The sequence below is a fragment of the Lingula anatina genome, chromosome 4, assembly GCF_051362555.1.
Source record: "Lingula anatina isolate TDL-2025a chromosome 4, LinAna3.0, whole genome shotgun sequence".
Lineage (NCBI taxonomy): Eukaryota > Metazoa > Brachiopoda > Lingulata > Lingulida > Lingulidae > Lingula > Lingula anatina.
In genome coordinates this window covers 19,564,307-19,577,691 of record NC_141770.1, presented here as the reverse complement: position 1 = coordinate 19,577,691, position 13,385 = coordinate 19,564,307, and the positions used below count along the sequence as shown (strand labels likewise).

At 39.3% G+C, this 13,385-nt stretch overlaps 2 protein-coding genes across 2 annotated transcripts in view; one reads left to right on the top strand and one right to left on the bottom strand.

The window, feature by feature from the left end:
* Window positions 1–445: 445 nt before the first annotated feature.
* On the top strand, window positions 446–5,586 carry LOC106169190 (malignant fibrous histiocytoma-amplified sequence 1). Its single transcript, XM_013548576.2, has 3 exons — window positions 446–859; window positions 1,481–4,062; window positions 4,809–5,586. Exons 2-3 carry the CDS (start codon window positions 1,578–1,580, stop codon window positions 5,168–5,170), a joined length of 2,847 nt encoding a protein of 948 aa, XP_013404030.2. The 5' UTR covers window positions 446–859; window positions 1,481–1,577; the 3' UTR covers window positions 5,171–5,586.
* A 2,052-nt stretch (window positions 5,587–7,638) lies between these two features.
* The window catches only part of LOC106169208 (nitric oxide synthase, salivary gland), a 35,106-nt gene continuing 29,359 nt past the window's right edge, over window positions 7,639–13,385 (bottom strand). The window contains exons 20-26 of the mRNA XM_013548602.3: window positions 11,873–12,042; window positions 11,375–11,585; window positions 10,963–11,044; window positions 10,385–10,515; window positions 10,057–10,199; window positions 9,580–9,768; window positions 7,639–9,228 (exon numbers count right to left, since the gene is read on the bottom strand). Coding sequence (XP_013404056.2) covers window positions 9,079–9,228; window positions 9,580–9,768; window positions 10,057–10,199; window positions 10,385–10,515; window positions 10,963–11,044; window positions 11,375–11,585; window positions 11,873–12,042 — 1,076 coding nt within the window. The 3' untranslated portion in view covers window positions 7,639–9,078. The remainder of the gene's footprint in view (window positions 9,229–9,579; window positions 9,769–10,056; window positions 10,200–10,384; window positions 10,516–10,962; window positions 11,045–11,374; window positions 11,586–11,872; window positions 12,043–13,385) is intronic.

Sequence of the window (13,385 nt, the reverse complement as noted above, 5' to 3'; positions counted from 1 at the left end):
CCCCCCCCTTTTACTCAAATTTTGCGAGCATATATTACAAATTTGAAAAAATATCCGATGCTGAAATTATGTAGTTGATCAGATTAAAACCAACCGTGTTAGCGAGGCGTCCTTTGAAAATAAGACGACCTTTCGTTTATTCGCTGTGCCGTTATGAACTGACAGATGAATCATCGATTTTTATTCACGAACACTTCACTTTTCCCTGCGACATCTTATATATATAAGTATACAACACATAGGCACAATTGTCCCCGCGACCTGTTCTTGTTAGCGCAGTAATGAAAACTGAAAGCGATATTCTCGCAAAGGGGTTGTTTAGTCAGCGTCCGCATTTTTTTAACCCGTGAAAAGCTTTTGCGGGACACATTTGTCACCCCTATGTTATTGCCCATTATGAACATCCTCCTGTAAATTTACCCTTTTCGTTTGAAATGAGCTTTAATAGGCTAGATGCATCAGAAATGAACTAAACACATACAGTCGTCTGTATGGAACACATGGTCGACACGGGCGTAGTCGAAGGAAGGGACTCTCCTGTACTGTGGTGTTTAATAGTTAGAACGGCTGGTCACGTGATGGCTTATATGGATCGGGTGTAATATTTTACAAGGGACAATATAACATTGCAAAAATTATGTTGGGTTGAGCAGTAAGTGCACCAGTCCGTGAAGCATTCACTGTACGTGCACTACTTGTATTGTGTCGAGCTGCGAGGATTAGAGCCATTCAATTTTAAGCACTGCTGTCAACCTGGATGGGCAACAGACACAGGATAAAGGTGCAGCAACACCAAAAGGAAAGTTCATTCATGCCAGAATTCAGTGACGTTTTTCTGCGTATGGACTTTATACGATCGGTAAGAGAATTGCCCCCTCACTACGTTGTCAACGACCCTCGTAAATTGTATGCCTAGAGGTCGTGTTCAGAGAACGGTGAGGGTGCCAAACATCTGTATTGGAAAGAGCAATGCTATTTTAGCCTATATTATGCAGGCCTGCTAGCTTATTATGCGTAAATATGCACGGTGCATGCACATGCTGTTTTCCTGTAATATTATCAACAGAGAGCAAAATGATGCGGGTTTATTTCCCATTAGATTTTGCATTGAAGCACCTTCATATTTATCTCAACTAGGATACCTTTAACACTTTTTGTGGTTGATACTTTTAGATAATACTTTTATATAGTAGCTACCATATGCGTTTTCGATACATTTTTAAACTTTATTATTTTTATATTTGTGAATTTTTGGATACTTTTAGAGATCCCACACACATTTCACAAAGGTTCAAATAATTTCATTTCACATTTGCACTACGTTTTAAGATCTGGTTTTATCCCGCCAGGTGGCGTTAGAAAGGCAATTGACGTAGCAGTTGAAAACTATGATAGAGATGATTAATGAACCCATTAGCTGAAACAAAGTTTGGAGCTATATTTTAAACATAGGCCTACATGTAATAAATTTGTTTTTCAGATCACTCCAATCTGTTCACGTCAATTAATAAAAAGATGCAGCTTTGGCATCTGACCTAATTTGGAAGCTATCGTGGTGAACATGAGGTGACTTAACCATGGCAGGCAAAGAAAAGCGTGGAGGAAGAGAAGTTTTTCAAATACTACACAAACTGGAAGAAGAGTCCAGTGCAAACGAGCACTCTGCTCTGCCAGATCTGGTCTTCCAGTGCACAGAACTCGATCTGGAATGGTCCCACATACAGCACATCCCGACCACCATTCACAAATGTGTTCACGTAAAGAAAATCAATGCCTCGAACAACGGACTAACGGCTCTGCCTGATTCGATATCTTTACTCGTCAATCTCACGCATCTTATTCTCTCCTGGAATAAGTTTACCACATTTCCAACTGAAGTATGTGGTATACTTAATTTAGAGCATCTGGACCTGTGGTACAACAAACTGGCCAGCCTCCCGCCAAATATCGTTGGGATGACTGCCCTGAAAAGACTACTGCTGGGCAAAAATAATTTCACAGAATTCCCCGATTTGGTTTTTGCTCTGCCTTGTTTAGAGGAACTACAGCTAAGTCACAACAAGATGGCCAACGTACCAAGAGACATAGGTAGGATGACCAAATTGAGAAAACTGTGGATAGATAACAATCATTTAACACAACTGCCCTACCAACTTGTTAACCTCTCCAAGCTGGAAGACCTTCGGGTTTCAGGTAACCGTTTTACGTCGCTGCCTAAATCCGTGAGTAAACGAGGCAAGGAGGCCATTTTCAATTATTTGGCAGAAATTAAAGACTCAAAAGCTGTGAATACTTGTACAGTTCAGTTAAACCTTCTTGGAGAAACAGAGGGCGGAAAAAGCAGTCTAGCTCGAACTTTGAGAAGGGGTATATCAGTGTTAACTGAAGCAGCAGATAGGACCAGAGTGGTGGAGCAGAGAGAATGGGAGCCAGAAGAAGACATTTCATTTAATGTCAACGATTTTGGAGGGCATGACGTATACAAAGTTGGCCATCCCATTTTCATATCCAAGAACGGTCTGGTTCTTGTCATATTTGACCTATCAAGGTACGATAGTAACGATACTGATCACTTTGACAAGTTCATTGGAAGTTGGATGGACAAGGTCCATGCACAGCATCCAAGTTGTAGAGTTGCCATCGTAGGAACTCATTCAGACCAAACGACCCCCTACAAGGCTCAAACAATTTGCATCTCAGTTGAAAAGGAACTACAAAGGAGGATAGTTCACAAAAGGTTCACGATGAACAAACACTACGACTTGGTCTCAAATAAAATTGCAGCTTTAGAAGCATCTGTGGATGTGGGGATTGTTCAAGCATACAAGAATAAATTAACGACGCTTGTAAAATTTCGAAAAGAGGAACCAGAGATTCATGATAAAGTTTTTGTAGTGAGTTCCAAAACCATGTCCGGTTACCAAGACCTTGAGAAGTTTTTGATCAGGAATGCAAGGGGGAAAGGAGTCGTATTGCCCAGATCTTGGATAAAAGCCGCCAAAAACATACGTACTCACAAGTATGAAAATACTGGAAATACTCTTCAGTGGGAAGAAATAAAGAAAGATGTATTTGGACATGCACCCTTCCTTTGGAAAGTCTCAAGTGCTATTTCCAAGAAAAAGAGCAAGTCAAACGAAGAAATTATAAATGGAGTGCTCAGTTTCCTAGCTGGACGCGGAGATATTGTTTGGTTCGAAACCTCTCCTCTGTTACGAAGAACCATTTTCCATAAGCAGGAAGTTTTAAGCAACCTGCTAAAAGCTGTATTAAACCATGATATGGAAGCTCTTTTGCCATCCCTTCTCCATGACTTGTCAATAACAACTTGTCAACCCAGTCTTGACAGAGTGAGAGACGATTTCACCAAAAGAGGTGTCCTTACCATGGGAGCGTTGGAGTGCCTTTGGAGACCGTTTGGGTTGAGCAGAGCAGAAACTGATGCAATGTTTGAGCTCCTGCAAGCATTGGAACTTTGTTACAAAGTCGTCCAAGCTGAAGCACACGAGACTTTCTTTCACTTCCCCTGTCTTTTAACCGATGAGCGCCACTCTTTCCTAACTGAACAATGGCCAGAGTGGCCCCCTCTCGATACCAAGCAAGTTACATTGAAAGTTTACTTTCCGCACGTGTGCCCCGACGGGTTGTACGAGAAGCTTTCTGTCCGCCAGCATAAGTACCTAGGATTTTACAAAGCAAGAAGGGTTGACTGGAAAGATGGCGTATACGCAGAGATGGAATCTTGCCGCATGCAGCTCACCAGATGCAAGGTTGATGGAGACTGGGTTATCGCAGCAGCTGTGAGGGGCAGGCACCTTCCAGAACTCTGGCAAACTCTTCTGCGAACACATGGTGATCTCATGGATATCCTAGAGGAGGACTGGCCTGGTATGCCGTACGACAAGTACCTGGTGTGTCCTCACTGTGTGGACCAATGTGAACAATACCCGACCCTCTACCCCGGGGAGCTGATTGACGAACCCCTTGTACAGCCTGTCAGCGTGGTACTTTGTGAGAAAACGAATGCCATGATTCCAGCTAATCTAGTTTATCCCAGCCAAAGTATGCATTCTTTATAATCCATTGTTATTGTGCTGCCCAAACAAATAAATAAAAACTTGCTTAGTGCGTCGCCGCCGCTATGATCACGTGATAGCCACGTGGTTCCAACGTGCTGTGTTATCTGGGATACTCCATATCATTTTGTGCACTGTTAATTTCGCTGAAGGGTGTAGACATTAGTGATCTTATTTACTTGATTTGGTTAAAAATTAATAACTAGATCTTTAGTTAATTGTTTTCGTCTGTGCAAATTGCTATTCATTAAATTATTCACGATCAGACAAAGATTACTTAAATGTTTACAATACTGGTTACTACAGTAGCGCCAGGATATTTAAAAAATGCGTACTACAGTAGAATTTTAAGAATGAAATTGATCGAATCAAACAAGAATACAGAATTTATTTTTAAATGAAAAGTCAATTGTGTGGTATTTAGATCAGGCCCGTAGCCAGGGGGGGGGGGGGGGTTCGGGGGGTTCGAAAGAACCACCCCTTTTGCCGGGAAAAGGTCCACTCTGGGTAAATTTTGAACTAGGTACATGAAGTTTTCATGGAAAAAGGTCCACTTTTTCAGAAAAAGAACCCCCTTTTGAAATTGCTGGCTACGGGCTTGTAGATCTACACGAAAGAAGTTGCAATACAAAAAAGTGCACATTTTTCATTGCTTTCAATCATCCTATTACATGTTCGAGGTAATTTTTGGAAATACCTGTAAATTTAATTAAAACACTTTAAACGCTGCAGGTTTTGCTGAAATGCCACGTCAGCAGAGACGAGCCATACAGGAGACTATAGGCCAGCTGGTCCACAGTATCACCACCCCTTGCCTCAGGCACATGCTTGACACGTTTATCCAGGAGGGGATTATAACTGACAGAGAGGCGGAATTTGTGCGTACAGCGCCATCTTCAGGTGACGCAGAATGGACCACAGGAGTTCCTACATCAAGTGCAGTGTCACCCGAGAAGACGCGGGTGCTCCTCAATTTAATATTGACGAAAGAGGAGAGGGCGTTCTACATGCTGTGTACATGTCTAGAGGAAAATGGACAGCAGTATCTTGGGTGCTGTCTAAGATGTAAAGTGGATGAGTGCACCACTTTGTGATTGTAGAAATGTACTAGTACATGTATCCAAAAAACACAAACTGATGCAAAATCTCTCAATTTCTCTCCATCATCGCAATGATGAAATGTTTTTTTTTAAAGTAATTTATATCGATTTAGTTTTACAACAGGACATAAGGGACAGTTTCGATATGACCTATTGACTTTTAAAGGTGACATGAGAAAAAAATTGGGCCCCGTACCTGCTGTTGTAACGTTATATTAAAAAAAACTTTATCTTATTTGTTGTGGTTTGCATAAGTTACACTGATGTTGACATTGAATTTAAGGCAATTTCTTCCAACCCATAATGATGTTCAATGTTCGTAAGTTGACCTGTCACACAAAAAAATGCAGTATAGTTTGCACCACTCGTTGGTGGGTTATGAATATATATCAAAACATATATCCTGTATACCACAAAAAGCACCATTTTAACAATATATTTACATTTAACATTGAACCAGATACTGATCAAGTGATCATGTCGTTGTATGTGTTTCTCATGAAATGATGGCTTATACATTGAACCGCTTAAAAATAAAAATAACTACTCACTCATTCACTGTCCTGCGGGATGTTTTCCTCCGCAAACAGGACTTAAGCAAGGAAATGGACAAGCCTAGCCGCATGTACGTTATGTCGGCCTTCATGCTCGGGGGCTGTACTTGCGCTGGAATATGACAACGACTTGTTACACAAGGGATTCCTTCTTTGTACGATTTAGCCAAATTGAAAAAATACTGTAGATACATGAATAAATAAAAATAAATAAGATGAATTAAAAATGAAAGAAAACTCCCAAAGCACTGGCAACATCATACAAACATAAAAATTCGCATGAATAAACGATAAATTCACCCGGAAGAATGGGGACTGGGCAGACTACATACTTTCACAATTTGCGTAAGGCCTACATGCGAAGGAAAGAGACCACTATGATGAATGTGCAAAGCAAAGGTGAACTTATACTATGAAAGAGAGAGAATTAAGCAGAGCAGCATTCAAGTTCTATGATGTACCATTCCTGATATTCCTTCACGAAAGTAAAAGTCACATCTGCTGTTTTCTGATACCAGTCCTCGCCGCAGCCGTTTATTCTCTTGACCATTTCCTTCACGGCTTCCAGGCGCCGAGGCCCACAGCTACGATTAGATAGGAAGTGACGTCACGCTGCTTTGGTTTGGCACGTAAAACGGGTCCCAATCCGCTGGGGTCCTCAGGGTCTATTTCTATGAAAGCCTGCCGGGTTTATGATGGTGGTTTACAAATAGATGTTGTTTGCTTTATATAATAGTTGATTTTTATAGGCACGCGGCAGGTTAATTTACACATGCAATACTATATCTATACATGATTATGTACATGCAGTTATTGCTTCTCTGCACTTACATCCTTTTTTATAATTCAATAATAACGAAGCAATGTCACCGTTATATTTTGTAAGCATTACATAATAGATAAAAATAAGAATTAAAAATTGGAGAGAAAAAATACCTTCATTTGTCGTCTACAAGCATTCTTGAATATATCTTCTTTCAACTTCGGCTTTAACTTGGCAAGAAGATATATCTCATGTACGTGTACATCACAAAAGTAAGGCACTCTTTGCGCTCACATTAACTGTTAAAGGATGACTCCAAATGAGTCGTTTCTGCTAGGGATGGAGAACTGATGGGTACCAACTAACGACCCAAGTGGATAAACACATTGTAATAACGCATGCATGTATACTGCATAGAAAAAGTGCTGCACAACGACTCAGTAATTAACATACGTGTATGTATAGTATCAAACTAGCCCATTTAATACACTTTTTCGTGCATAATATGCGTAGGACTTTTTAGTTGATACACGTCTTGAAGCAAAATATAAGAACCAAGTCTATATTATTCAAATTAAACAGAAGGCAATTCGACTAGACTAGACTAGACTAGACTAGACTAGACAAAACTAGACAATCTTGGCATGGGTGCGGTTGCTGATGTCTTTGGTGTAGGACAAACCTGTTCTCCTCTAATACGGTAGTCAGGAGTCGCGGCAATTAAACAAAACTTTACTTTCACTAAACGATGGAAAGGAGTTTGGCTTCTAAATCAGTGCATAACCGTTACAGCGATCCATCTATTTATATAAGTATATGACATATTAACACATCAGGTCATATAAAATAGTGATATGATATAAGAAAAAAGTAACTATCAAGTTCACGGGCAGATCCATATTGAGATTTTTTATTGAAGTTGAATTTATTGGCTTGAATAACACTGGAGATATATGTAAGTGTCTATATATTAGTTACCAAAACATCACTTTCTTCTTTAAGATATCTTTTTTATTTGATATACTACCTAAAAGAACGACATTCATATCTTTTCGGATTACTTTCAGACAGAATCATCCTTTTCTACACCTTTCTTAAAATTAGGTAGATTTTGTAACGTACGAGAAACAATAGAAAACGTTCGATCTCTGTATGCATTGGATTTTTATTCAAACCATCGTCCTTTCAATAAAAGTACAACTGTTATTTTAAGAATATTGTTTAAGTGGATGGATCTAAAGCCAGAAAATTCAAATCAAATCAAATTCAAATCATGATAAGCCTTAAGTTAAACAACGATACGCACCTAGCATTCGCAGATTTACGACAAAACATGGTGAAAACGTATTAATCCTAATTAGTCAATATTATAATAGTTATAATTATTATGCTTTTCGTACACATGTATTTGATGTGAACAATAAAATATTCTACAAGGCGCTTCTCATACACGGTGCGGATTTAACATTTATTTGGGCTTAGAAGAAAACTTCAGTTTATCAAAATGCGGTGAATACAATACATTTAGGCATATAATAGATGCCTCTAACTAAAAAACAGTAACATTTCCAAGCCTGTAGCCAGCAATTTCAAAAGGGGGGCTCTTTTTCTGAAAAAGTGGACCTTTTTCCAGAAAAACTTAATGAACTTAGATCAAATTTTACCAAGAATGGACCTTTTTCCACCAAAAGGAGCGGTTCTTTTGAACCCCCCGAACCCCCCTGGCTACGGGCCTGATTTCATTTGATCGGCTATAAAAAATCCTCAAGCTTGTTGTTTCATGCAAAATAAGCAGCAAATTATCGGTGTTGCACTCTATCTGAATATACTAGTAGATCACTCTTACGATTCTTAGTCAAAACATTTAACATTCAGAATATAAAAGAAAATGCATCAAACCAATGTGAACAGCCACGTACCAGAACGTGTGCCTACACACCTCCAGGGTTCTTAAAGGCACAGAAGCAAAATTTAGCTCGAAATATCCCATTAGAAAGGATTTGATTGTGCCTTTGGATACTCTAGATCACCCTGATGCCAAATGCCCATGAATTGAAGATTTTTGTTCATTCAAAGCATTTGATCAATGCGTCATGCCTTATCATAGTCTTGCCTACAGCCATTCAGCAATTCTGTGTATTATCTCGCAATTAAATTTCTTTCTTAGAGCATTTTTGGGTAAATTTTCACGGCAACCAATCACAAAATAATTCATCAATTCAAACAAGAAAACGTCCTCCTTGCATTGAATAAATTGAATCAGATCTGAAATACAGCAGAATAAAACATGTCTTTTGCAACTCTCTCTCTGATCATATAATCTTGCCTGAGTTCAATACAGATAAACCTACAATCTAATGCAAAAGTCCCATGCGGCACAATTAAGTTCCTCTATTGTGGTTGCCCGGATGTCGCCCTATATCTCTGACCTATCAAAAACGTACAATGTATCAGTGGAGGGAGTCTTTGTTTCAGAACCCCTTTACACTTGTTCTAAAGAATTGATTCACACCTGCCACACCACAACGATTTTCACCCAAATAAGCTAAGGCCCGACGTTGCGGTAAACGATATAGGGCCTACACCTATACTTCCGGTATGTCCATTAGGCTGGAAGTGCTGGACGCGTCTGACGGCGTCCTCAAAATCTGCAAGGAAATCTGCCGTTTGATTGCCGTCACCTCCGATGTACGCAACGTCACACCGAATATGTCTTCGTGATATCGACCGTTTCTCTAGAAATAAATCATAATTACGGCGTATTTTATGAATTAACTGCATAGATATGCGCGAGTTTTACATGTTTAATCCTGATGGCTGGTGTTATAATCTCAAATTACAGTACTCCGTACGCGCTTTCTGCCAACACTTCAGAAGAGGATACATAAATATTTCGGTGAACAGCATATCCATATTTTGGTTCCATGGTTTCATTACAGACGTGCAGTGTTCTGTAGTGTACGGTAGTTCTGTTTGTCTCTTAAAGCATATAACAATGCGTGTATCTCAAAAAGAATTTATTTTTTGTACCTTAAAAGATGTTCTTTTGAATATAGGCCTCATAAATGTCGAAAAGGTATACTTACAGACATTTGTTTCAGGTAACTGACTGCATCATCCTCTGACATCCCACTCTCGATCAGGATTGTCTTGATTGTGCGATTCACGTCAGCTGCCATGGAGATATCACCGCAAACGTAGAAATGGCCACCTTTCTCCACGATGTCCCTGTAAACTTCGGCTTTGTTCTCACGAAGCAAGTCTTGAACGTACATCTGGATGAATAGATACGAGTATGATTATTCTGTTTATTTTGTCGCAGAGTAATTTGTTGAATATTTGATGAAATACTAACCTTGTGACCGTGTGCTACAAACCCGCCTTATGTCTTGAATGTAAAAATAAATAAGGATTTTGTTGTTTTAGACTGCTTTCTTAAAAAACATAACTCAAATAAATAATAACGAGTTTGTTGTGAAACTACTTCAAAAGTTAGCACGCGTATCTTTTATCATTTAAGAATAAATGGACAAATTTGCTGTGAAAAGTACTACTGGTATTACCTTTGGTATACCGGGTTCTCGTGACAGAGCTACAAAAGCCTTACTTAACGCACCACCTAACCTCATGCGACTAATTTCCTCGTGGTATAACTTGTCGTGGGACTTTTGGCGACACCCAAAATATAAATGCATGTCTCCAAAATCTAAAAATAAAAATGTGAAAACAGCGATTAGACATGTCGACACAATCTCTATTTCACTGTAAGAAGCGATATTTTAACAATTAAATACAAATAAACAGGCCTCTAGTTTTCAGACTACAGCCTAAAATGATTTTCACATGGTTTGGAATGCAGGCAAGCACAAGACATAAAACGTTATACGTTACTATTGGAATTATCCCTTTGCCTCTCTACATATCGTTGCTGCCAGAAGCCCCGAAATGGTGCTATTCCAGTTCCGGGTCCAACCATTATAACCGGTAAAGATCTATCTGCGGGGAGGTGGAACCGTGGAGCACTGGAAAGTATATAAAAGACAACTTATTATATTTACTTTCTTCAGTGTACCACTTAGACTTTGATTTCAGCTAGCACCCAAAATATCTTCTACCCTAGGATTTCAGAGTTGTAGAGTTTTTCGCGGCGATAAAGTTAGTACTTTTCAATTGTCCTTTACATAAAACAGGCCCTGTTGGTGCACTGGGCTCATTAAGTGTAAAAACAGTTCATGAGGTCCAAAATGTTGTCGTCGTACCGATATCCCTGTCACTAAGACAAGGAATTATACTTTCATGCCTATTTTTATCTGATCTTCTTGTCGCTTTCCGTCATCATATTTATGACGAAAACTGCCTACAAAGACGCGTTAACACATGAAAAGATGACGTTTCTCATAGCAACCGGGATAACATGTAACACGGACTTTTTCAAACAACACCGCAGTACGAAAAAAGCTCAAACTTACGGTCTCACATATGCGGGGACCACACAGCCGATGGCCATTGTATCGAACCACGAGGAGCACACGCCCTTCCTCACAGCGCCACCTACAAAAACAAGGGTGAAAATCACCTGAAGTTCTGACGCACTGTGTAGTTCTGACTTCATATCAAATGAAAGAGTAAGATATTGCTTTAAACTTTCATAAGACTTTGAATCAAGGAGACAAGGAATCGCAATATCCTAATAACGTAACACAGAGACAAATATTTTAGTAAATATCAACGAGGAATTACAACAAACGAAAAGAACTGAATGAAAAATGTATTTTTGTTTTCAGTTTTTCAAGGGTAAGGGTTGTTTGTCACAATGAAAAATGTGTTTTTATTATATTTCAGTTTATTATATTTCAGTTTATTCAAAATGTGAAAAGCTACCCTTGGTCCTGTACTCAACCACGGCTACTGTCAGGTGTACTTCGCCTTTGTGGAGTTCTGGAGAGGAACTGATGCTGTAAAACCTTGGCATCAAAAGCGGAAGTTGCGTCAGCAGAAAGGAAGCAGGCAAGCGAATGCTGGGAAATTTCTGGAGTATATCTGGAATGGTTGGAGCTGTCTCATGTTTCCAGTCGTCATAGGCGTTTTCATCCTAAAGATAAAAGATCGAATTAATATAAAATATTTTTATTTGGTACGAATATTTTTGCTGAGGTGATTTTTAAAATAAATAAATAAATAATAGGGCCTACTTGCTTCAGGCATGTACCTGTAAGCGTCATGCATCTACATGTACTGGAAAGCGCTATACGTTTGTTCTAACATCACTCAAAGTCACGTGGAATGAAACACCTAACTAAATCAATCAACCTTGCAGAAGACTGGGAACAGAAAGCCTGTTTGCAAAGTGCTCTATACACTTAATACTATGACACTTACCTTGGCTAATTCCTCTAGCTTGGCCTTTTCAGATGCATCCGTCGCAAAACAAGACAGGTTGGCAAGTAGCTTTGGCACTGGCGGGGTCGTGACGTCAAGGTACCACGTGATCGCAGTCCGAACGCTGCAAGGTGGCAGACGCTTGTATCTGACCCATTTCCCAATAGGACCTGTATGGAAATAATGTGTTATCGTGCACGTACACGTTCCTATCACTGTCATTCTCTATAATAACTTTGTTGGCCTACACGTGTTCATCAATGGCACACCTTTAAAATGAGTAGCCTATATACACGTACTAAGAAAAATAAAGGTTACGACATAGTTATAGTTCTTTCTGCTTGGTGATATCATACACCTCTGCATGGGCCACTATTCAGGTGCGAAGAAAGCGAATTTAAAGATAAATACATGAAGCGAGACTAAATGCATGGCTTGTAACGCAATCATTAGTGCCAGTTTTCCAATAAAAATAAAACCCACATGTCAATAATAGTAATTATAATTATAATAAAATCAAAATAAAATGCGAAAAAAAAAAAGAAAGAAATCAATCTTTCGGGTAGCAGGAAAAGGCTTTAAAACACCACCTTCACCATTTTTATTCGTGAATTTGACCTACTTCTTTTCCTTCCAGCATGCAGAGCGCAAAAGGTAAACAAAAATATCCGTGCAAATGTCTTTTTTTTTTGGAAATGATGTAACATGAGGGTTTCTCTTTAAGTTATTTTCATTTGTAACTACATGTGTATGGTAGTGGAGGAGGAGGAGGAGGGTCGCATTCAGAAAAAAAAAATAGCCCTGGGTGTGGGGATAACGCAGGGCCCCCTAATCACCGCACGCGATCATGAGCATTACCACTGTTACAAGTTTTTTACAGATTTGCCGCGGTTTTTCCTCGGTCTTACAATTTTCCGCAGAGCCCACCGATAAATCTTACCACACTACCGATATATTCTGCGGATCCCCACATACTTACGGTTTCCCCGCTTCGCTACCGACGAAAAGAAACCGGGTATCGAGTGCTCTTTGTGGGAAAATAAGAGTGCGTCAAAAACATGTTTACGGAGTTGTACCACGCCGTAAAAACCATCTATAAAAATTCCATTTATTGGATTTTAAAACTCGATTTTTTCGTTATATATAAGGAAATGTGAATAATGATCATCTTAACGAGCATTTTTCGACGTGTTTTTACGTTATTTGTGAGAGTCAAATCAGTTCAAATGTTATAGAACGGACGGCGAGACTCCTATAAAATAGACGATTGGTCAAAACTTTGGAGACCGCAGTCACGCCATTTTTGTGGGTTTTGAAGATCAACTTCTTACCATCTCTCACCAAACACCGCCGGCGTAATTAATGTCCATTAAGATTATCAGTATTCACATTTCCGTGTGGCGAAACTATTGAATAAAAACCACCTTATTGTGGAAGTCGGCAATACATACTTTTGAAAATATCACCCGGTTCTTGTCCCAATGCACTTGTTTCTCTCTTTCATGACTATGGA